The 25,747-nt window shown below is 38.5% G+C and overlaps 2 protein-coding genes across 3 annotated transcripts in view; both read left to right on the plus strand.

Moving 5' to 3' along the window:
• The first annotated feature begins 1,242 nt into the window (after positions 1-1,242).
• LOC139138032 (galanin receptor 2b-like) lies at positions 1,243-2,178 on the plus strand. Its single transcript, XM_070706253.1, has one exon. The coding sequence runs from the start codon at positions 1,243-1,245 to the stop codon at positions 2,176-2,178; it is 936 nt and encodes a 311-aa protein (XP_070562354.1).
• Positions 2,179-24,881: 22,703 nt separating this feature from the next.
• LOC139138846 (galanin receptor 2b-like) overlaps positions 24,882-25,747 on the plus strand; it is a 76,561-nt gene continuing 75,695 nt past the window's right edge. For both annotated transcript variants that reach the window (XM_070707399.1, XM_070707402.1), the window contains exon 1: positions 24,882-25,028. The gene's annotated coding sequence lies outside the window, so the exon portion shown is untranslated. The remainder of the gene's footprint in view (positions 25,029-25,747) is intronic.

A 25,747-nucleotide genomic window follows, 5' to 3' on the forward strand; every position in this document is an offset into this window, starting at 1 on the left:
CAGCAATCTCCAAATATTGGAGACACAGAAGGTGTTCCAATTATTAAAACAAACAAACTCAATAATTATAGGTCGATGGTATCCTTCACTACTGTGATTCAGTAATCATCATTTATGAGCGACGATTCGACGCGAAATAAAAGCGAAATTCCCACAATTCCAAGTATCGAAGCTCCATATGCGGTAGCTTGTGATATATTTTCCTGTATTTATTTCTGCTTCATATCATTCTGTTGTATAGTTTTTTTTTTGTTGATCTAGCTCTGTAATCAATACCATGGCGTTCAACTCGCCACAAAGCAGATTCATTGAGTGTGATTTCAAATTATGTCATTGGCAACTGATTCAGACGGTTGCTGGTCCAGACTCGGGGATGAAGTACATTTGTCGAACGATGACATAGTATATTATACATAATGCCCGCGTTAACAAAGCTGACCCTATGAACTTCAACGTGCTCTAGGGCGAAGAAGAGGCAAGTATTTGTCTTATCGAAGAACTGAAGAAAACATTAAAAAATTACAGCTGTTGGCCTTTTAAGTACACACCCCAGCGAAATAACAAGAAAGCCCATTTAGTTTCACCGAAAAAAACATTCTGTGAATGCAATTTTAAATTTTTAATTGAACCTGAATGTGTTCTCCTGTGATGCAGAAAGCGACCTTGGTACCATCGCGCAAAGATAATTGCAAGCTTATTCAGAAATCCAAAAAGTTCGTTTATGTAGTCATTTGGCGCATATTTGACAGCGTGCGTGATGATGCATTCATATTTTGTTCTGTTGGAATTAAATCCCGCAGCGATATACTCTTACGGAAGCCAGTATGGTGCACGGAGTGTTTTTGTTTGCGATCCAGACGTAGCCAGATGCTGTACACTATATTTGTAAAATGGCAATACACGAATGTATTATCGTTAATGTTTCTTTTATTTTGGTTGTGTTTTGGCTGCAGGCCGGACTGTCGTCCACGAGGATGACAGCATACTGTAGGATTCCTCGTCGGTATTGAGTCGTCATCGGCACTGGTAACGCAGTCACGATCCGAAGGCAGTGCTTGAAAATAGACAGTGAGTCCCCCGTGCGAACAACCGACATTATATCTCTGCGTTCGAGTGACGTCGACAAAAAAATATGGAGAATTCTACCGAGGCAAGTCTGAACAGCACATACGGGAACGATACTCATTACAATACAACGACTGAAGAGCCGTATGTCCCGAACCTTTACATGATCCACTGGCGATGAAGGTGTGCTTCGGCATCATCGGTGTCATCGGTACGGTGGGAAACGCTCTTGTCATCACGGTCTTCTTGCGCAAGAGTTACGCCAGCTCTCAGGGACTGAACAGCACAAATATTTTCATTCTCAACCAGTCCCTCATCGATTTTGTCAGCTCTGTGCTGCTCATAGTCAACAATCTGATTGTCATCACCTACGTACCGCCCGGCACCGGCGGCGACTTGCTGTGTAAGCTGTGGGTGTCGAGCAAGTACCCGATGTGGGCGTGCTTTCTGGGCTCCACCTTCAACTTGGTGGGGCTCACTTTGGAGCGCTATTTCGCCATCGTACACCCAATAATCCACCACACCAAGTTCACCCCTCGCAAGGCAAAGATCATGGCCGTGGTCGTCTGGCCTTTCTGTTTCACCTACGAGCTGCACTGGGCCCTGGTCCACGCCAGCGACGGGAGGGGAGGCTGCCTGACCGTGTACTACGACTTTCTCACCATCCTCGGCACTGTGGTTCTGATTTTCCAGTACCTCATCCCGCTGTTCATCATGGTCTTCTCCTACATCGCCATACTGCGCGTGGTGCGACGCCAGGGCCGAGTGAAACCCGGCGATGAGATCAGCATGGGCGACCAAAGGACGGGCAACCAACCGCAGCAGCTCTCCCGCACCGAGAAGAACGTGATCATGACGCTTCTCATCGTCGTCGTCATGTACATCATATGTTGGTCTCCGAACCAGATCTACTACTTCTTCTTCAACGTTGGCATCAGCAGCATAGAGATCAACGGCGTCTTCTTCCAGTACACCGTCGTGTCTGTCTGCTGCAACATGTGCATAAACCCGTTCATTTATGCCGCCAAGTTAAAAGACTTCCGCGAAGAAGCGGCCAAGATGTTTGCCTGCGGAAGGCAGAAAAAACCCGCATTTGTTGTCGTCAATGATTAGTATGAGTGAAAACACAGACCCTGAAACGGAAATTGTGAGAAATATTTACTTGAACATGTGATATATATGTATATTCGGTACACTTTTTACTTCGGACCGCGCAACAATTTCCAGAACACAAACCCTACCGTCACAATCCAAAATTACTGATTAATTAATTTTCATTTAACCACAACCATTTAACAACAATTACCAATGCCATCCATCGTTACAACACCATCACCTTGTCGTCCCCCTCTCCTCCTCCTCCCCCTCCTCCTCATTATCACAACCACCACCACCACATCATCATCATCATCACCATCATCATCATCATCATCATCATCATCATCATCATCATCATCATCATCATCATCATCATCATCATCATCATCATCATCATCATCATCACCACCACCATCATCATCATCATCATCATCATCATCATCATCATCATCAACAACAACAACAACAACAACAACAACAACAACAACAACAACAACACTACCATCCGCACCATCATCGTCATAATCATCATCGTGATCATCATGATCGTCACCATCATCATTGTCCCCATCGCTATCACATTCACTACCACCCCCTTATACATTTACAGTTACAGAATATATTAGAGACAAGTATATGGACGTCAACTATGACGACAGTGAGATAAATTATCCATCAGTTACATTTACAATGGATTATATCGTGACAGTCGAAAGAGATTAAAGAATAATGGCTCTGTAACCGAGGACAAACGACAAGCAATTTTTAATAATAGTTAGATAAAAAGAAAAACGAACGAACGTTGGGACAGTAATGGTTGCAGTGATACTGCTCGATAATTACACTTACACAACTCTCCGAAAATTTTGCAGTGAAATATGTAACCTGTTGCACGCAATGTTGACGAGCAGTGATCCATTCTCGGATTACGATTCATTCTGCTCACGATATACTTTGCACGACCTCCAACAAATTTAAACAGCCGATTACCGGACCGTTCATGACAGGTTGGTCGATGATACAAAATTAATGTATACCGCCAACTTTATTATTCAATAGGGTCGACAGTCGCACAATTGTAAATATTGTATGCGCAAGATTTGAACATAGGTTTATATTGTTTTGAAAACTACGCATGATAAGGTAAGGTTTACTTACGGAAGTCCAACAATACCTAATCAAAACTGTATAATGTTATATTGCTATATTTTTGGGTGTATATATCCTGTACATGCCTTTCAGCGTAGCAATGTCGGATGACTACTTCTTCAATAAAAATAAAATGCCAGTTCTGTTGGTAACGTTTTACGTGCCCCTCTCTCTCTCTCTCTCTCTCTCTCTCTCTCTCTCTCTCTCTCTCTCTCTCTCTTTTCAACATCTCATAGTTGAAATCTAATTCCAGGTTGGTAACAAGTTACTAGTGTAGAAATTATTGGTATCCCAATTGGTATAGATGCAGCGCCGTTTTTTGCCAATCTGTATCTGTATAAATATGAACGCCAGTTTGTTGGTGAATTGGTTCATCGGCAGATATACAAAGGGCCAGCAGATTAAATAGTTGTAACTAGTTCACAGAGAACATGAGTTATTGTCAATTAAACTTTTAATCTCAGCACACTAGATTTTGTCGCTGAATTTTCGGTTGCAGCACTACAACCGTCATTAGCAGAACAGTGAAAGGATAAATTACCAAAAGTCTATGATCCGAGTTTGACGTCACGTGTCCGAAAGGTCAAGATATTGAGATCCTGATGAAGGCTGTAGTGCTGCATCCGAAAATTTAAGCTGCAAAAATCTAGTGTGTTGAGATCAAATGTCTAATTGACAGTAATCAGCTACCGAAAACAGATGAATTTCCATGCAAAAATAGATGACACAAGTCATTCAGGCGTTGACGGTGAGTTGACGGTGACTTTAATATTTATCCGGAATCTCTCATATCACAATATGAACACATCGATATACGCATGCTACATTTCCTGAGATCGATATTACTAAATGAGAATGGGTGTTTGTTTACTTTCTCTTTCAGAAGACATAATATGGGTTTCCTTTATTCATTGTACGCATGTCAAATAATTCTAATTATGTACCATAATATATTTTCTATGGTACTATTCTCTCGAAATATTTAAGAATAGCACAGGATTCATGCATAAATTTTTGTCGTGTTGATTTGATTGTAAGTGATGAAGGCTTTTTCCTTTCCGTGTATACTTGTTTCGACACAATGAAATGTAACGTGCATACAAGATGAAGTTCAAAGGAATTCCACATGCGATTGTCGAAAACCCAAAGTATGTTTGTAACTTTTTTTCCCACTGAAAGTAGTTCAGCTCGATGTAAGAATCATTGCCCCGACCTCCAACTTAAAGTGTTTTTTACATTTTGGTGAGATATTTTTGTGTCAATCCAGCAAATGCGTATTTTTATAGCAAAGATCACATAGCATATACGGAAGAATATAAGAGCGTGGATTAGCGTTTTATTTGCGGCGGTTGACAACACACCGAGTAGCTGTTTCGTATTTTTTCTGTTTGATGATCACAACCCTCGCCGTACGCAACGAAAATAAAGCAGAAATATCTGTGCTATTTTGATTTTTTTTTTACCGATATTAGAAATGATTGAAATGGGAAAGTAGGTCGGGACAACAGTCGACCAGCTATTTAGAGAGTGTTCGGACTAAACACTGTTACCATGGGAACGTTTTGTTACTGTTTGAAGCCAGCATATTGCGCGGGAGAACGTTAGTCATGCTTGGTCGGTTGGTGCATGACTTAATGCAATTGTGTACATATTTGCTTTCGGTGTAAACGCACAGAAGCCTACAGGGCGCGAACACAAATACCGAAGGACAGAAACTCGACAATTACTACAGACAATTTCAAATAGAATAGATAGATTGTGATTCAAAATATCTAAAAAATCGATAACTGGGTTTCTGTGTCGCCTTGAAAACCAGAGGGCAAATGCTCCCTAATATCGTTTTCTTTTTTTTTTGGGGGGGGGGGGGGAAGGACTGGATTCTTCCTCCTGGGTCTTGGAAGATATGATTTCTCTGTTCTCAGAATTGTAGTTCGCGGCTTTCTCTAGAAGCCTGCGCCGTTTCATTTGAAAGGAACTTGCGATAAATACTTTCAATGTCACTGCCATTGGCACAACGCAAATATACTGACATCAAATACTTGGCATTGAATATTATAAATAGATATTTGCGGTGGAGTTTTAATCTAAAATGTTATTGCAGATCTGATAAGGTATCTCATGACAAAATGTCGTAAACTCCGCATCTCCGCACCGGACAAAAAATTACTTTTCTATCATGTATAAGCTAAGTCAACTGCATGGCGGTGCTACTGACTCGAATCAATCACCGATGGCATTTACGATTTGCGTGTCGGCTATGTGTTTGTATTTCTTTTGACATCCTCAAAAAATGCGGTTCTTTGAATGCAAAAATGTAAAAACTTTTTTTCTTGATCAAATTGGCTGGTGCTGCAGAGGGAAGGGAATGAGACTGAAAATAAAATATATATACGGGCAACAAGTAAAGAGGTCAAGTTATTTCGCATCAACATACTTCCTAGAAGTCAACTCAGCCCGGCTTGCCCGTCGGTCATACACACTTTGTGGCGCCTAATAGTGGTGCTTGCATGGGCGCAAGAGTGTTGTCACGGCTGCTACAGTTTTTTTTTTAAAGATATCGAAATACATTATTTTCAAAATTGCAGACCGCTTCAAACTGTCATGTTTTTAACGGATAGTGATGTAGGTTGTGGAGCCTGAATAATAACTTTGCCGATGTGTGGGCGGTGTCAGTGCAGTTTGCGAGAAGCATAATATATTGCAGATATTTAGCGCGCCGTTAAATCTGTAATCTCTATGGAGTGACCTAGATATTACGCTTTGAAATATACATAGTCGATAAGGGTCTTATATAAAAGCAAATCGCATCTTGCTCCGGGAAACAAAGGGGCCAATACCTTGATTACAGTCTGCCCCGATCACAAGTCTTGGCCTTTCCAGCATACTGTCAATAACACGCTCCTCATAAATGTAATTTCCCCAATTACGTCGACCTATGGACTCCATTTTACAAAGTGAAATAAGTGGAAGGCTAATAGTCCTGGCGTTGATCAATAAGCTCCTGGAGTGACCTCTCGTCTTCGCGGGAAAAGGGATATCTGACTGGCAAATGTCAAAGATTTACACTGTCGGCAGTTGGACAACCTCGAATAACTGCAAAAGCTCGGCGGGGAATACGGAAAATAGTTATGCGAATTGCTTATATGTGATATTTACAGTAAAAAAATCATCGTTACTACATGCTCTCTCTCTCTCTCTCTCTCTCTCTCTCTCTCTCTCTCTCTCTCTCTCTCTCTCTCTCGTCTTCTGTGTCTTGGAAACGGTGGCTAACCAAACTTTTCATGTATTGGCTCATTTTCAAGAAAGAATTAGCTAATTAAATTTAAAAAGACTTGCGTAGTTTCTCATACTTTTCTTTACAATTCAAGATGCGGGCTACATGAATATTCCAAATTGATAAGGAGTCAGTGGCATGAAAATTTGAATACCAAAACAAAGGTCATCAATAAAATTTGCATACATGCCTACGAATACACCTCCCATCTTGCACTCTGAGTAATTTTCACGTGACCATGCGATCGCTTTCCAGCGCAGTATAATAATTCTCTGCTAACAGACAGATTACAATATGTTTCCCTAAAATGAAACAACCACACAGTGTACACACGTAGGTATCTCAGTCAGCTTATGCTGGTGGAAAGCAACTACTGGACAATCGGTTAGATTTAATCAGCTCGATCCAGTCTGACTGTCACTAATTGTTTTCTAAATTCTATAGTTATCCCCTTACGAAGTGTAGGATAGACGGAACTGAACAAAAGCACTGTACCATCAGCACATCTCGAAAGAGCACATTTGTATGTATTCTAAAACATGGCTTCGTGTGGTTTCGTTGTCAAAATGCAATATTAGTGGATGGTTCACTATAGTCATAGCTTGCGATGTCACAGGATTCATAAAAACAAAACGACATCTTTAGTCAGACGACATAAACGCTTAAATTCACAACAGGGAAGAACTGACATACTATACAATTTTTAATATACTTCACGTAATATACAGTTATTGTGGCTGGCAGAGACTCACTCAAGTGATATAGGACAAAAAGCGATATAACAGTGATATGGCCTGTCGCATGCACTGATTTAGCCCACTACGGCGTTCTGGCATGTATTATTGCGCGTCGTTTCAGCGCGTGACAGATGGCCGTGTAGTGCACTTGTTGCATGTCTGCAATATAGCCATGGCTTCAAAAAGTTATGCGTTTTTAGCTTGTGCAGAATTAGACGGACTTCAGAGCAATTGTCAGTAAGTACACAATGTTTGTTAAAACGACATTCTCCCAGTTCATCAGCTGCAAGTGGCGATCTACAAAAGGAGCGGTTCAAAGGGCGACTCATGCTCACATTCTATGCAAAGGCTCGGATTCGAAAGTGTTTGTTCCCTTGAAATAAAATTAAAAACGCAGGACACAAGGGCAATACCACGATTTGTTGCCTGCCCATGGAGGGGTGGGGTTATACTCACATGACGGTGATATTGATCTCCTCGCCTGCGGCTCCGGGCGTTATCAATTTTACCGCCGTGAGTGCCACTCCCTGCACGGGGGTAATAAATCGCAATCTTACCCAGGTGATTTCACGCTTTAATTATTTACTTTTGAAATGACAACATGGGGGGGGGGGGGAGAAGGGTAACTGCAGCGTTGTGGACGGCTTGCGTGACATAAGTTGCCGCTTGTGAATCCTTTGTAAATGTGCAGGAACACCGTTAGTAGCGTGTTTGCCTGTTCCGACCTTCCGACTGTGTATATGCGAATATTGTAAAACGTCAAGGCAAAGACGTAGTGACATGACACTACATGAAATCACAGCTGCATAAATATCAAACTCTCCGTTTTGTAATTCTGACAGAGGTCGCTTTTTTACATCTTTGAGTTAATTACGTACATTTTTTAAAATTTTCCATCCGACACACATTTTTTAAAAATTTGCCTTCATCAGAGTTGTGATTGTGGAGGCCCAAGTTGAAAATGGCATCATGAAGCGCACGGAGAGAGGGCGTACTGTATTGTAAAGCTGAGACATTCTTGACAGAGATTAATTCCCGGTCGAGAAAAAAATAGTATTCGGAACATCTAACCAGTCAATTCAGAGAAAGTGCTATCAGAGGCTCTTTAAAATGTAAATATATACGCATTTGGAAAAAAAAACATGGATTGGAGAAAATGACAGCTGTTCGAACTTGCCCATTCACTGTGATATGAAACTGTTCCACTCCCACCTATACGTTTTCATATCTATATCTATCTATCTATCTATCTATCTATCTATCTATCTATCTATCTATCTATCTATCTATCTATCTATCTATCTATCTATCTATCTATCTATCTATCTATCTATATATATATATATATATATATATATATATATATATATCTCTATATATATACACTCTTCCACTAATTCTACAAAAAGTCTCCTCTACCGTGGTTGTGACATCGACAAAGGTGCGGGAGAAAACATATCTCTTATCAGTTTTCCGCTGACCAAAAGAGTGAAATTATCCCAACCTTCTTATGAGAAACAAAGCTGATAGAAGAGAAAAAAATGCCCGCCATCTAGCCCGCCAATAAATCTCTTTGGAACATTTTTTCCCCACGGGCAGCTTTGTCGGCTGCCCCTAAAAACTGACTGATGGCTTCTGAAAGCCGTCGATGTAAAAGGCGAAGAAGGTCGCTAAACAGCCTCAAAACGAGGTGTTTTATTAGGTATACGTCAAGTCGCTTCTGATTGTCGACTCATTGTACAAAGCAGATTTCTCGTGCCTGGACCATGTCGACATCAGACAATGCCATTTTGGATCTATTAGTCAATGTTAAAGCGAGCTGTACCATTAACCTGAGGATTTGGTTAATCAAAGCTTCTATTTCTTAGGTGGCGGCGTGCATGCATTCAGAGAGCTTTTGTCGCAGCTCGGCTGAAGATGCTCCCTTTATGACGTTGAACGCAGCCAGTACAATTCCGCGCAGTGTACTGTTCTCATAAACAGCACTAATTTTTTTCTCACAAGAAATCTGGCAAATTAGTTTCCCCCTGGTCTTAAGAAGCAATACCATGAGTTCCTACTTTAATAAAATCTCGCTGCGTGTTCGGGGTGTGATTACAAAAGGCGCTATAGGGACGTGTGCAAGAATACAGGAAAAAAAGCCTTGACGGGATATTTGTATTAGGTGTTTCATTCCTGGGGTAATGGAAAGGTCCTTTAATAAAGAGCTGGGGAGAAAGGAAAGCGGGAACGTTAATAACGTCAAACTACTCGAAGAGTGAAAGCTGGGACATGTATCAGGTTAATTCAGGAGGGGAGAGAGAAAGGGTTTTGAGTGACAAGGGAGGAAATGCGAACACAATGTAAGTTGATACAAAATACTCATGCAAAGCAATTTGACAAACACAGTATCCTGGTAACTAGGGTAAGTGTATCGGTTGTGGTGACTGAGACAACACACTAGCGTAGTCATGCACACATGTACCGTCCCATCTTCCCCAACTGCAATGCCATCTAACCGTTTCTTGCAATCTGAGCTTTCAATCCTTACCTGAGCATTTGTCTGCCTATGCGTTCTGTCCCTATTATGCTTCTTGACTCAACTATCCTTTCTCAATTTTTTTTGGTGAAATTTGTCTGTTTCTGACAGCTATTGTGTCTGCATGTATCTCTGTCCCTGTATCTATGTTTATTTCCCAAAGCAGCTCATTGTGTCTCTAGTTCTGTGTCCTAGCATATCTGATGTACTGGTCCTTCTGACGAATTCTGTCTCGATCTACCCATTCTTTTCTATCGGTCTCTCCTGTGTTTCAGTTTTTCTTCTTCTATCTCTGTCTATGCCTGTGCATATGTCTGAATGTCTGTGTGAATCAGTCTGTCGGTCAATGTCTATCTCCGTCTGTCACTCTAAGTTAATCTGTCTCTTATCTGTCTGAGTATGTTTGTCACTAAGTCAGTCATTCCGTTGATCTTGCTGTTCTACAGCAGTGTCTTTGTCTCTATATCTCTGCTTCTCTTTGTCTGTCTGTCAGTCTTTGTCTGTCTGTCTGTCTGTCTCTGTCTCAGTCTCTCTCTCTCTCTGTCTCGCTCTCTCTGTCTCTCTCTGTCTCTCTCTCTCTCTCTCTCTCTCTCTCTCTCTCTCTCTCTCTCTCTCTCTCCTCTCTCTCTCTCTCTCTCTCTCTCTCCAGTTGATGAATGGTGCGTTCTAAACAAAGCCAAACGTAAACTAGACTGATTTACAATCCTTAATCACCATAATGGGACGAAGGTTGTCGCCGACGTTAACTCGCTGACTGGTAAAACCTACTTTACTTAATCGAGACATGCGTTCAAGATTCGCCTCAAGGCTATCGAGTTCATAAATTCTTGTACGATCAATTTCAGTTTCATTTTTTGTTTTCCTGAAGCCAGCGTCACGTCGCCTAGAACGGCTAGCACCACTCACAAGAGGGTCGTAGAATCATAAATGCTCAGTCGTGCACGGCAAGTGGATTTTCGAATCAATCATGAATTCAGATCGACATGAAATGCGAAAGAGAAGCTTTCTCGGTGGAGGTGTTTCAATCCGGATGCCAGTCAAGTATCTGTGCATGACCAAGTTGAAGTAGTAACCAGTGGTTGCTTGGTTACCGTGTCAGATGAGCATGAAAACGCGTTGCCAGAGTGAGTGATAATTACCTAGAAATAGGTTATATCGCTTCGAGGCCATCCAATACAAAGGGCTTGAGTCTGGTGATTAAGAGATACAGACTGATTCAATTAGACGGACTGAAAGCTTGGCTCGAAATTTGACTTATCGATATGCGATACACAACTCATATCCTCGAAGTATTTCATCTCGCAAGGTCCCTAGAGACAGGAAAATAAACGTTACGTAATAATAAGAGGTAACGGAAATTAGAATATCAGAATGCATCAATAAGTTTTCTGCTTTGTATAGGTCCACATTCTTGGTAACTGTGAAAAATGAACCAATATTATAGCTAGAAATAATTTAATGGCTCGACAAAATCTCACGGTTACATGTAGTACCAACAATTAAATGGACATTTAATCGAAGTTTGATTAATGATAATAAGATGCTGATTAGTACAATGGTTCAGAAAACTAAGTATTCCCCAGGTTTTACAATCGTATCAAAATGTTATCTTTTACTAGATTGAAGGAACATGATACATAAATTTGTCGAGTAATTTGCACTTCTCTGGTTTGTGATATCTGTCGAATAGCTGTTTGGTTGTCCATTACGTAATTATAGTGAATCTATTATGCAGACACCGGCCCTTGTCAAGGTTTTACGGTTATGCAACGTCGATATTGAAACTGGGCTTTCTCTCAGTCTGTGAAGTGCATATGGAGAAACTCGTAAAATGTGTGCTATTGCTAAAAGCCCATGGACACATCTTTTTCGTACACTTTATGTTGCTTACCTATAGTTTGTATACTGAAGTATACAGATGGCTTCGTGGGAAATTACAGTGCTCGATGCGAAAAGCAGAGCGCTATAAAAAATAATGACACAAATTACTTTAAGTACAAAGTAATAATATCTATTACTTAAGTTTCATGCATTCCGTAATCTTCAGACAGAACTAAAAGGATTCATAGCTCTACGCTCTCATTTATATGATTGGGACGTACCATTCTATTTCTAGGTGGTGTTAAAATTTGACAGATAATATTTGTTTTGGTGGCGACATTTTGAAACCACGTGTTTAAAGTATTATGGACAATCAACATCAACATCAACATCGATCAACATCATGGACAATATTAACCAAAGGTTAATTCCAAAGGTCATTCAGTATATAACTATGTAATTAGCTGAAATAAAATACTAAATTTTATTTCTTTTATTGCTGTCATTGTATCACCACTTTATACAGCAAGTGAAATTACCTTTGGTCTAGTCCCTCAAACTATATATTTTGCGAACAGTCAAAGCTCATTAGCTATACAAATTATAAATTAGCTGACATGAAAATGAGAAATATGTTTCATTTATACATCATAAGTGTCTGATCAATATGCATTGCAAGTTTAACATACTTTTTTAGAGTCCTTCCAGTCTTATATCGCTAATTGTGAAAGTTAGTTAAATATTCAAATTAGTAACTTGCTGAGGTAATAATGCTAAACAACTTTCATTAACATTTTATCATATTTCTTCAATCCACGTATAAGGTTTCATCGACTTTGATGAAGTCAATCAAGATATATCCCTAATTAGAAAAGTTTGTTAAGCATGCGAATTTGTAATGGGATGTTTTGACAAAATCAAAACTGACTTTTGGTAATATTATATTATAGTATGTACAATATATAGCAAGTTTCTTCAACTTTGGTCATGTCAATCAATTAATTAGGAAAGTTTGCTAAATGCGCAAATTAGTAATTAGCTAAAATGAAAATGCTAAATGACTTCAATAATGTTATATTGTAGTATCTTTAATGTACAGAGTACGTTTTGCCAACTTTGATTAAATAAATCCAGATATGTCTCAAATGAGGAAAATTAGTTAATATGCAAATAACTAATTATGTGTTCTAAAATTTTTAACCGAATTTTGGTCATTATAGTTTCTTCGATGTACAGAGCAATTTTTTATCAATGTTGATCAAGTCAATCCAGATATATCGCTTATTAGGAAAGTTTATTAATTATACAAATTAGGAATTGGCTTGAGTACAAATGCTTAATGACTTTCAATAATGTTGTATCATAGTATCACCAATGAACATAGCACGTTTCGTCAATATTGGTCAAGGCAATTAAGATATATAACCCTAGTTAGGAAAGTTCATTAAATATGCAGATTAGGAATTGGCTGAAGTAAAGATGGGTTATGACTTTCAGTAATGTTAAAACATAGTATCTTAAATATACATACCAAGTTTCGTCAATTTTGATTGAACCATTTCTGATATCCCTAATTAGGAAAGTCCGTCAATATGCAAATTAGCAATTCACTTTCACGTCACCTGTATGTCTTTTATGTCTTTTCATGGCTTGTGTGATCAACGTTTGTAGTAAATCTCATCCATTTTTGTGTATCCGTTCTCATTGTATGTCTGCTTTTTTCTAAAATCATTAATTATGCAAATAAGCATAAAATGTGCAAGCCACACTAAGTCAAATCTAATCAGTTCTTGCCATAAGCATATGGTGTCTGTGTATCAAATCTGACATGAATTTGTGAGATATCGTGTAAACAGACAGACAGACAGATATCGGTCGACATAAAAATGACACATACATGTATTAATACGACCTAATTATTTAATTTACCATTTTGACCATCCAAAACTATACTTCTAAATAAAGAAACTAATACATATTTAGAGCAATTTTTCACGGGTCACTGAAAACATTTTCTCTCGAGTAACCACGGTAACAAACGTTGATATCAAATATGTACACATGCATTGTCCTTATATATAAAACTCACACATATCGCATATGAATCCAAAATCTACCAGCGCCAAGATATGTAAAAGTTTGACCCACTTTCAACGAGCTTCACTCTTAACTACTGCAGTTTGGCTTGTCATTGGTAGATGTTTTTAGGTCGAGGGATATCACACTGTTAGATTTTTTGGGTATTTGACGTGTATTTACGTCAAATCTCACCTCCTGCATAGAGAGTAACAGTGGTTCAATAGGCGTATATGGTGATCTCCAAAGGTGAATGCATAGTCACACACGTTCATTATAACGTGTTTTGCGTGCAGTATGGCAGATTAGTATCATTAATCATGCCCACGACGATCGCATTGGTGAACGGTGTCGTGCCAACAAGCACGGTCTGTGCAGCAGTGTTGATGCCGGGTTTTCCAACTGAGCCACGCCACGTGTAGGGACTGATGGCCACACAAAGGGCTCCAAGGTTCTCTAGGAGATAAATGGGAGATTCAAATAATCGTTTACAAGTACTCCGGTAGTTTCCGAGGATTGCGATTTTAAAGGAAAACTGCAACGACCATTACTAAGGGGTCAACAATCACATTTTGGGAGGATCACAAATGGGAAAAATTTACAGAACAAAATGTTTTTAAAGAACGCAACAAAGCTGATTTTAAAACATATTTCAACCAAATATGAACTGAAAATGCTCACGTGTTTCATTATATATTGTATTTTTGGGTAAATTTAAACTTTTGCCACACGTTTTCCAACGTCATGAATACTATTCGTCACAGATTAATTGTAAGGGTCATTAAGTATACATATATGTAATTAGCTGAAATTATTTATAAAAATTCTCAATTTCTTTGACTGCTGTAATTGAATCACCACTTTATATAGCAAGTATAATTGCCTTTGGTCAAGTCTTTCAAGTTATATATGCCAAACTGTGAAAGGTCATTAGATATGCAAATTATAAACTGGCTGACGTGAAAATGCGAAATGACTTTCAATATTGTTTTCACCTGGTATCATCAATGCACATAACATGTTTGGCCAATTTTGACAATTAAATCCCTGTACATATCCCTTATTAGGAAAGTTTATTAATAATGCAAATTATGAATTGCTGAAATGAAAATGCGCAATGACTTTCAATGATGTTGTATCATAATATATTCCACGTACATAGCAAGTTTCGTCTACTTTAGTTACGTCAATCCAGGTATATGACCCTCATTACCGAAGCTCATTAAATATGGAAATTAGGAATGGCTGAAGTAAAAATCTTATTGACTTTCAGTAGTGTTAAATCATAGTATCTTCAATGTACATACCAAGTTTCGTCAATTTGATTGCGTCAATTCAGATAGATATCCCAATTAGGAAATTTCATCAAATCTGCAAATTAGCAATTAACTTTGATGTCAAACCTTTATATCTTTCATGGAGGATAAATCCTTGTCACAGTGTGATCATCATTTGTAGCAAATCTCATCCAATTCTCAATCTATGTCTGTTTCTCCTGAAATCATTAATTATGCAAATAAGCATGAAATATGCAAACCATACTAAAAAACTAATCAGTTCTTGCTATTCTCAAACAGAATCTGTGTCCCAGATTTGATTCTGATCTGATGAGCCGTTTCTGAGATATCGGGTCCACAGATAGACAGACAGACAGACAGACAGACACACACACAGACGGACTGACATACAGGCACAGAGATGACATCGCTACGACATGAAAGTGAGCTAAATGTGTCTGGCCAAAATGTGTTGAAATGTGGAAAAAGTCTCATGTTATGTAAAATGCAAAAGCATTTTCAAATTTTGCAAGCAACAATTATTAACGTCTACATACTAACAACCCCCGACATCTCAACGGGCTATTGTCTACGGCAACTATGCTCCTATACTGGTAAGCAAGCATGTTGTTCCGCTCATGGCGATGAAATGTTCCAAGATAATCTTCTCTGATTTTTTTGTCGAAAAGGGGCTTATAAGATAAAAGACTTACATGTATTCTTTTCCCGAAACCAATTTATCTATCAGCTGTTATGGATGGACCATTCTGTTTTTGTTACAAAAATATTATGAAAAAGAGTATGAACAGCGATTTTTAAATCTGATGAAATATCTCCTCTTTCTGTATCAGAAGAATATTTGTTTTTATTAACTTAGGGCAACTCAGTAGAGCAAGAATCTCGACAAAGTTTTTTTTAAAAAACAACACAAAATTTACTAGACTTGCCGGCATTGTTTGGAGGCAAGATCTGACTACCTCTAAGCCTGTCAGACGTAACTTTTTGGTAACCTACCAGAGCCACCCTATATATAGCGGTTTAGGTCTTAAAAGATTAAGGCGCATTGTCGAGTAGGAAGCGGGAAGGGAGACCCTTCGCTGACATGTATACGGCAAAATAATTTCATTTTGAAGGTTGAGGGATAAATGTCAATGACAAAACGATGGTGGCCCGTGCCGAGTGGAACTGATTAAAAACGGCAGGAAAACTCGCTGGCTACGGTAAAAAGTCATGTTTGTACTGACCGATTGAGTTTCCTCACCTCATCTCGGTTCGTGAAGGACGACGCATGGTAGTGTGCGTGCTTACTTTCGTTATTACATGTAGCCAGTAGCCATGGCCTAACCAAATTGCAAAATCATCTTGTTAATTTGCAGAAAGGAAAATCAAATCGAATTTCATTGTAAACCTTTGAAGTCTTAATGAACTCGGAGTATAATATTTATCTAGCTACAGTCGCTGCTTTTATTACTTAGATGTGACATATCATGGTAAATCGGATTTATTTCACAATCTTGAATAATTCGGAGTGAGAGAAAATTTCTTCATCAAACACTTTTCTTGTGCACCAAAAGGTGGCACTATCTGCTGAACAAACGCAGGCTTGATAGGGGTTTATTTAATTTGAGAATGATCAGTTTGGATAACATCTTTCGTTTTCATCTTCATATAGAATCCGGGGAAAAGGGCCCGATTGAGTCAAATATTGAATCTTGAGTGAAGTGATCAGTCTTGGCGTGTCCCCTTCCTCTTTGTAAAGTCACGACTTACAGTAAATTGGTCACGGCAGGATTTGTTTTGCCCTATTGTGTCATCCAAATCACTCCTCAATTCATAAAAATCAATTCTCACGCAATCTACATCAATCCAATTTACCCAAGAAACGGAACACCAGGCACTGAGCAACCTGGGCGGCGGGCATTGAATTCGCTCTGAAAACAACGAGACGTTACGTCATACGGCGGTTTTAATTTCAGAGACAAAAAGGTGGGATATATTTTAATTACATACAGCCCAAAGTGCAAATTATGATCGCGATTGGACTATTTGTTGTCTTTGAATATAGTTTACCGCCTACAGTTTCATAATATTTGTACATTATATACATCGCATAATAGGAAAATACTCTCTATTTTCTGCTCCGTGAGGTTCGTACACTTAATAGCTGCCTTTAGTCTAGCTCATTTTATGAAAAGGAATTTTTTTTTACAATGCGGCCAACGTCCATGCAAGCTGTCAACATGTCACGTTTGTTTCCTGGTAATTTCCCAAATCTTTATTAATTGCACCGAGTAAAGACTCTTTTAGTCAATGTACTCGGAGGATAACGATCTATATTTCCTGATTGACGCTATTTCGTCAATTCCGATTACCGGCAGTAGCGTAGTAGCAGACGCGGCGCGGACGCCTAGCTCGTTATGTGGTTCTTATTCGTGGACGATTCAATTGTGTGTATTGTATGGGGCAGAGGCAAGCGCACCTGCCGTGCAAAGACAGTTTCTGTCTTAACAAGGAAGTCACGATGGAGTTTCCGGTTGTTGCTAAAGGTGCAGATTAACACTGAAAATCACCATTTGGAAATTGCAGGGACTGCTAAAGTGTGAGGTGTCTCTGTCCTGTTTTGAGATTTCTGGTAGCTATATTAAAAGTCATACCTATCAACTGAATGTGTTTTTGAAATTCAAATTCTATCGATCTCTTTGTTATCTATACTGTGCTTTAAGGGGTACTTCCATAAGCTATTTCCTTCTTTAACTTCTAAAAAGCAAAATATCCACGCTTATTTTCACTATTATTTCTCAGAGTATTTCTCAGAGTATGTCTCAAGATGAACACCTTGCAGAACCTTAATTATTTTTCACTGAAAAGTTGCCTTCTCACATACCTGGGTACTGGGAGTGTTGGATCGACGGTGTAGAAAAAGTCGATCCCATACTCTCAGCAATCATCCCACACCGTGTATAAATGCGCTCATATGAAAGTGGTATATTATTACACCAGCTCTGATTGGATAATAAACGGCAGTTTGCTCCGCGCGCAAAATACAGTCCAATGGTGCGATTGGTAGCTAAGGGACCGGAACTACAAAGTTAGTAGGTCACAGTGCAGTGGCAGACGGCAACGTTGTCACGATTGTGGATAATGTTGTACGTCTTTGGTGACAGACTCGCAAAAGGCGGTCAAATTTTCCCAATAACAGGTGAACATAGGCCACTTAAAACATATCGCCAATTTTTCCTGACAGATATCTCGTCCGGAGCAAAGTGAAATATCAGATGACAGTGAAACTCGCCACGGAGTTCGTGTTAGTGACATGGAACAATATATACGTGAGTAGGATAGTTATTGATACACGTAAAATAATCATTTAATGTTTCCGGTATGAATTGAACGCATTTTGTGGTCATGTGAGGAACCGAATCTCACGCACCAAGGACCTGGGATCAGATTTCTCACACTCGTTGGGGATACTTTCTCAACCCTTAGGAGTGTGAGATTCTATTGCTCTCCGTATTTCCTTCATGATGCTGCGAGTTTCCATAGGCGAACTACAACTCGAAAATGAAAGACTTTTGAATTTTGCTCAAACTTTGAGGAAACTTAAAACATCCTTTCGAAATCAAGAATAACAATCAGGGATCACGGTGCAAAAATTTGAACCAGATGAACAAGTTACCCAATATTTACCGACACTTGCAATTCAAAATGGCCGCTATTGCTAGCGTTAACTCTATGGGGAAAATAAGAAAAAAATCGATTTTCACAAAAGTAAGCTGGTATAATCTTTATTTTCTCCCTCGGCTTCAAAATGAGCTCCAACAAGAGGTAGAACAAAAAAGTGCTGTAAAAGTTTTAGAGCCTGAGTATCTGTTCCGCGAAGTGCTTTCTACCTCAATGGGAAGAAAAGTTGAAGAGAAACTTTAACTCTTCCACTAACATTTTACCAGAAACCAGAGATATAAACACTAATTATCGCAGAAAATAATCTACCTGAACAGCTCGTCAGCATATAGCGCATTGTGTGCCTGCATAATCCACATGAACACAAGAGATTTATTTTCCTATGCTCTTCATTTCACGCCGAAATTTGAGTATCTGTCAAAAAGCCCCGGTGTATGGTTGCAAATTGGTCACTTAAATAGCATGAACAGGGAGATTAATTATGAACATCTATCATGGTCAGTCATAAGAGGCTTGCGCCTTTGTACAGTAAGCACAGAAAGTCAATGGAAATCTACTGGAGTAAATTAGCCTGTTTACTTCGAGGATATTTGAACAATACCATAAATACATAAGATGCAGCTGTGCCGTTTGAATCCAATAAGCCAGATCTGACTTACTTGACAGAATGACGGAAGCAACAAAGTATTTGCCTTCATCAAAGAGACTTCAATCACTCAACATGTGTCTTTTACAAGAATGTGTGTCTCTTGCGCGTATTATACTTCCCAATCATGACAAGGCGTTGTATTTGCCACGTTGCTTTTTCTTTGGAAAAGTGGCTTTGACCAAGAGCGTCATCAATTAGAGCAAAGTTGGTGAGTGATGACTTTCAGCTATGTGATTTGAGATCCAAGGCCAGCAACCTTATGGGGCTTCCTAATCGTTCCCTCCCTGTTCCTTCATTACCGCAGGCATGAAGATATCACGGCAAAGCGGCAAAGTCTGAAATATGACCAACCTCTGGCCAGGGAACCACGGTGGTTCCCTGGCAGAAGTTGGTCATATTTCAGACTTTGTACCCTTAAACTTCCTTCAGTGTTTTTACTGATATCTGAAAAAATCACATTAAAGACATGTTTTGCTGTATGTTGTGATTTTTTTAGCACAGATCAACAAAATGAACAAGTATTCAGTCATTTGACAAGTGGTTTGGCTGAAAGAGGATGGTTTACTAAAATAAATTGTTCATGTTTAAATGGATGGGCAAAATTAGCGACAATGTAGAAATTAAACTAAAAAAAAGTTTACTTTACTTAGAAATACATTTGACAATCATGTCTATATTTCAGATTTTATTTTTCTAAAATAATTTACGGAAAAGATAAACAAAGTTACTGTGGTGGAAAATTTTAGGGATGCGAATCTACCGACGCTGCACTCAGGCACCTAAAATTAACTTATCTTTACCTACAAAACAGTACTGCTGGTTTGTGGAATTCTATGTAGATTTTGACAAAAATCGTATTATCAGACAATAGTTCAAATTGTATTCAGAAAACTACATCGCTGTGGCGCTCTGTTCCTGCTTTGGCACGAAACGGGGTCTTGTCCTCCACGCTTGAAAGCTTTGCTTCCTAATTAGGATAACATAAACATGTCTTCATTGAGGTCGACCAATTTACTATTTGCACGTAAGCTTCCTTTCGCAACGATTGATGAAAATCAAATATACTATTCTAACCCATTTCGGAGAAACCTCCCAATGTACTTTAAAAGTTAATATCCTAAATATATCCGTTAATTTGACGTCAATTGCGTTTCTTAACTCGCCATTTGGTTGACCCAGCGGCTCATATACCGTGTCGCAAGAACTCATTAAGTATTAACAAATTTGTGATCACTACTCTGCCTAATAAGTTCTATATTGAGACTACCAAAAGAAAAAGCGACAAAGGCAAATGGCTTAAACTTCAGTGTTTCATTTGCTATACTGTTGTGTTTTGCCTCCAGCGTTTTTCGAGATGCTCACGCAATTAAAGTTGAGTATCCACATCCCGGCCCGGATGTCTTTCCTTTTCGGGCAATGGAGACAGTCATGACTAGGTAACTTGGAACAATCGATGAATGACAATTCAATGTAGATGGGATCAATTTCAGACTCATGCTTTGCCAGTTGTTTGAGAACGGCGACACCGTGCGTGTTTGCACGTTTCTCGCGTCAAAGTCGACGTCACGAGTCTGTACCCTAACTCTAGCACGTCTTTAACGATGCCATTCAACACGAATCAGGCATGCCCGTGGAAATTTGTAAATGAAATGCACTTTAAATTGGCTACACGTTTTCAGCTTAAAAAATTACCTTTTCTGAAATAAGCAAAATGAGATTTCACTTTTGTGGCAAAAACAACAATTCATGCAGCTGTGATCGTTTATCAGTAGATTAAACATAAAAAATTAAAAACGCAACTATATGTTCACAATATTTCTCGTCGAATGCTTTCCAACAAATTTGATTGATATTCAATTTTCCCAATGTGTATCATTGGGGAATGTTTAAATACATAAATCTTATTATAATGACTCATTATCGAAAGAGAATAATAATGTGCCTCGGATTGTGCACTGTATAATCTTCTTATGACGAATATTCTTAATGTATTGGGCCAATGTAACTGTACGTTGACCATATGTTTTAGGCCAATTATACATTTTCTTTTTTCAAAATTCATGAAAGCAGGACAATTAAAAAGACCATGATCCCGAGAAAAGAAGTAACTTGACTCTATCGTACAAAAATGTCATACTCGCTCTTTTTCATACAACACAGAGAGTGCGAGATAGACAACGGTAGGACGCGTACACTTGTTATTCCGCTTTTTCAAAAAAAAGTTTGTTTTTACGTTTTATATATAAGATAGTCCGTATCAATTCTGGAGTTATCGAAACTTCTTGTTGTTGCCTTAAGGAAGATTGCTGCCAATAATTTGCTTGCAACTGTAACGCGAAGGAATGTCATTGTCAAAATTAACTTTCGTTATAATGTCTATTGTCCTTGGTATGCATACAAGTCTGTCTGTCTGTCTGTCTGTCTCCCTTTCTGTATTTGTCTCTCTCAATCACAGAAGAGTCATAACCAGAAAGTTTGCCAGTAAGTTCCCATGCTTACCTTATAATAAGACAGCATCGTCAACTCCTTTTGATAATATCATTATAAATTATGGTGCAGTAATTATCCATGCCCAGTCCACACAATACTAAAATTCCGAGAATGGAACTGTTTTACCATTGTTGTAGTTTATCTCACACAAATGTTAATTAAATCAAATTTAAACTTATTAAAACAGCAAGATCTCAATTATAAGTCGATTGGCATACAAGACAGGCACACACCATACCGGGCGTCAAATGTACAAAGACGCTATTAACGATTTCCAAGGATGTTTACGAAGTTTGGACGAAGACAAATATATTTGAATTATATAAAAATAGTGAAGGTAGTCGACACAAATTGAAGGAACATAAAAAATTGCATGATTGGTTTGTAACGTGTCACAATGACGTGTAAATACCAATTTTGACATGTCATTTGAAGATCAAGAGCTATATATTATTGTTTATGATTGGATGTGTTATATTCATTTTTACAGTCGTATGGTTAGAGCCACGCCTTAAAGATAACGTTTAAAACCCCATTCTTAAACAATACGAGAGAAAAAAGATGGGCAGGAGGACGGAAAGTCCATTGAGTAACCCAAGACATTTAGACAATGGGAGCGGAGTGCCTTTGACGATGACACCTGTCAAGCTTGTCTGCCGACAAAATAGTCTATGAAGTGCCACGGAACTCTGAACGTCGAGTGCAGTCGATACTTTGGAGATTCAGAGCGCCTCTTAGCAGGTCAGGACGAGTTAACGAATAAATAACACCAACGACATGAAAAATACGAATAGTAATATCATTTTTGTTGTTGAATGGTGTGTTCAAGCTCGGGATATCACCATGGAATTTCCCATTTGTGGAATAGGCAAAACTAAGCCTATATACCATGGTTTCATGGCGAGGTTTCTTGCAAATAGCGGTATATCTACAAAATTAAAGGCGGGAAAAACCTACTTGCAACTGAGACTGAACGATAAGGTTTGCACAGAAGAGATAGTTTTCCTTTTATAAATACCAATGGTCAGCATTTCTTTGCTCTGTGGGCATTGTCTTGCGTTGTGTTATGAGAATACCCAGTATTTCTTCAATATGGTTAATTTCTGCCTATTGTGTCTTTATTTAACCACGTGGCAAACATCTGACGCTATTGCTCCTACAGTGAAATTGCCCTTAGGTACATTGTCCCTAAAATCACGCTAGAACAAAACACGAACTCGATGACATGGTTTATTGGGCGAAGCGTCTTTAAAAATCACATTAAAGGAGAATGTGACATTTTACGATGTTTATCGTTTGCAAGCGCACTGAATGCAAAGATTTGTTTGTTTGGTTATTCAAAACTTCGGTAAACGTCGCGGTATTGAATGGCCTATGCGCCTTAAGGTGGTACACACCTCGGGGACAGATATTTGGACTCTCAAACTTTTTTAATTCTTGTCTGATCTACTACTTGTGGGGGCTCATTGTGAAGCCCGTAGTAAAAGAAAAACCTTTACCTTCTTTGTCTTTTTAAACATTTTATTCTTCTTCATAGAGTTAACTTAACACAGGGATGGCGGCCATTTTGAATTTCAAATATCGGTAAATCTGAGGTAATTTCTTTCTCCAGTACCAAAATTTGCACGGTGACCCCCGATCTTTATTCGTGATTTTGAGAGACAAGAGTTGAAAGATTCGTTGAGGAAAGTTTGAGCAAAAGTTTAAGTCTTTCACTTTCGAGGCTCATACTACCTTAACATACGACACGTTTAGTCAATGTCCGCGGCTCGAACATTATTCCAACTGGTTTGCTACCTTTGCAATTGTCATCATCTTTTGAGTCGACGTTGGCGTGAAGCTGATATCATTGGAAAAAAATAATATCCAATTTCCGGCTGTCATGAATAAAAATATCTTCTATTTTAACAGATTAGTTTGAAAAAGAAATGATATGGGCCTGCTATAGACTAATGACCGAGTCACGACATATCTTTCAGAAAATTAATAAGCTTAATGGAGTTTCGTAAAGTAAACTTAGCACAAAGTGTTTGTCAAAGTAAATGTACATGTATGTATGTATGTATGTATGTATGTATGTATGTATGTATGTATGTATGTATGTATGTATGTATGTATGTATGTATGTATGTATGTATGTATGTATGTATGTATGTATGTATGTATGTATGTATGTATGTATGTATGTATGTATGTATGTATGTATGTATGTATGTGGTGTGTGTGTGTGTGTGTGTGTGTGTGTGTTGTATGTACATACGATAACAAAATAATACAAACACACATACATACATACATACATACATACATACATACATACATACATACATACATACATACATACATACATACATACATACATACATACATACATACATACATACATAATTCTAACATACATACTAACATACATACATACATGTATTTTACATCATACTTACATACATACATGATGAAAATTCATGGTGTTACTCAAAAGATATACTTGATATCCTTAAATCAAGCACTGATCGTTGGTGAAGTGATATTTGTTAAGTGTTTTCTCTCTGGGTCATACATGTCTTTAGTCGTGTTTGAAAATGCCCTGGGTAACGACAAGATATGCTCAAAAGCAAGTTTATTTTTCCAGAATCGAAGCTCGGTTGCTAAGGACATCAAGGAACAGTATATAGCATTTACTACAATTCGTGCACGAATTCAATGATCTGCACCACTGCACATAATCAGTTGTTAATAAAGTTTTTTTACCAGTACAAGAGTCCTAGTATACCAGAATAGCAACCGATAGTCTTCTCGTCACAGTTTTAAATTATAAAATTAAAATGATGTATTTGCTATCATATAGTTAAAATCACTAGTTATTCGCATTGTATAAACGTTGTTTGCAAATAAAGTGAATATTCTTTGAAAAGTCAACAAGTGTAGCCGACTGGTTCGTCCCTACGAATCACGCTTTCGCACACGTGTTCGTTGGAAAATGGACACACCCTGGAAGAAAGTGGAATGACCCACTCTGATAGTCATTGATTGCTTTGAAAAACGGGATATAGTGAGTCGAACGTGGCTTTTTCTGCTTGCATTATTTTCCTTTCTACTCCCGTTTAAGCGTCGTGAAGGTATAGACGGAAGATCCACGTTCTCTCTACAGCTTCGAAGGCTTTTGTGGACATCCCAAAGAAATCATAAATTGAAGGTAAGAATCTGTGCAGTTACCGAGCCGCTTGTAATATACCACCTCCCTTGTAAAAACAAGGATAGGCAGTAGTTTTACTGGTGTCGTTTTGAAAAAAAATATCCACGCACATACTTTAAAATTTAATATTTGCCTTGACATGTGTTTCCCCATAGACTGTAGAGAATTTCCCATACAAACATAAATGAGATAATGTTGTCTACATATATGTTTTATTGTTCGCCGACCTTTAAGCTTTTATCCAACGGGTGTTAGTAGGTAACAAGCAGATGGGGAAAGACAGTATTGTCAGTTTCTGTTTTAATTTCAATTAATTTCTATCACATTACAAGGCTGAGGCTCCGACGAAGTTAATTGCACATTTTGACGTCAAAGTTAATTTTATCGGTTACCCCTTTTTCGCTGGTCGTCATTCATGAGCGTTGAACACTTTGTTCCATATCAGATTACCCCGACGGGTATATTCAGTCGTATCATGTTAAATAATTATGACCAAAAATAAAAATCAGACGGTTCCACTGAATGACTTTCCTTGTTTTATCGACCAAAGCGCTTCAGGTGAGAGTGCTTTATGATTATTAGGATGAATAATTGACGGGACTGAACCTTGCCTTCCATTGCAACTCTGTAGCATTATAACGATGGAAATAAAACGTTACTGACACAGCTCACGATTTGTTGTCTTAGATTAAGTGATCAGGAGCGGCTACTTGCCGTTC

This window comes from Ptychodera flava, chromosome 8 (assembly GCF_041260155.1).
Source record: "Ptychodera flava strain L36383 chromosome 8, AS_Pfla_20210202, whole genome shotgun sequence".
NCBI classification, from domain to species: domain Eukaryota; kingdom Metazoa; phylum Hemichordata; class Enteropneusta; family Ptychoderidae; genus Ptychodera; species Ptychodera flava.

Bases quoted from the DNA above. Each gene is read 5' to 3' on its own strand.
- LOC139138032 (XM_070706253.1), top strand. From the start codon at position 1,243: ATGAAGGTGTGCTTCGGCATCATCGGTGTCATCGGTACGGTGGGAAAC.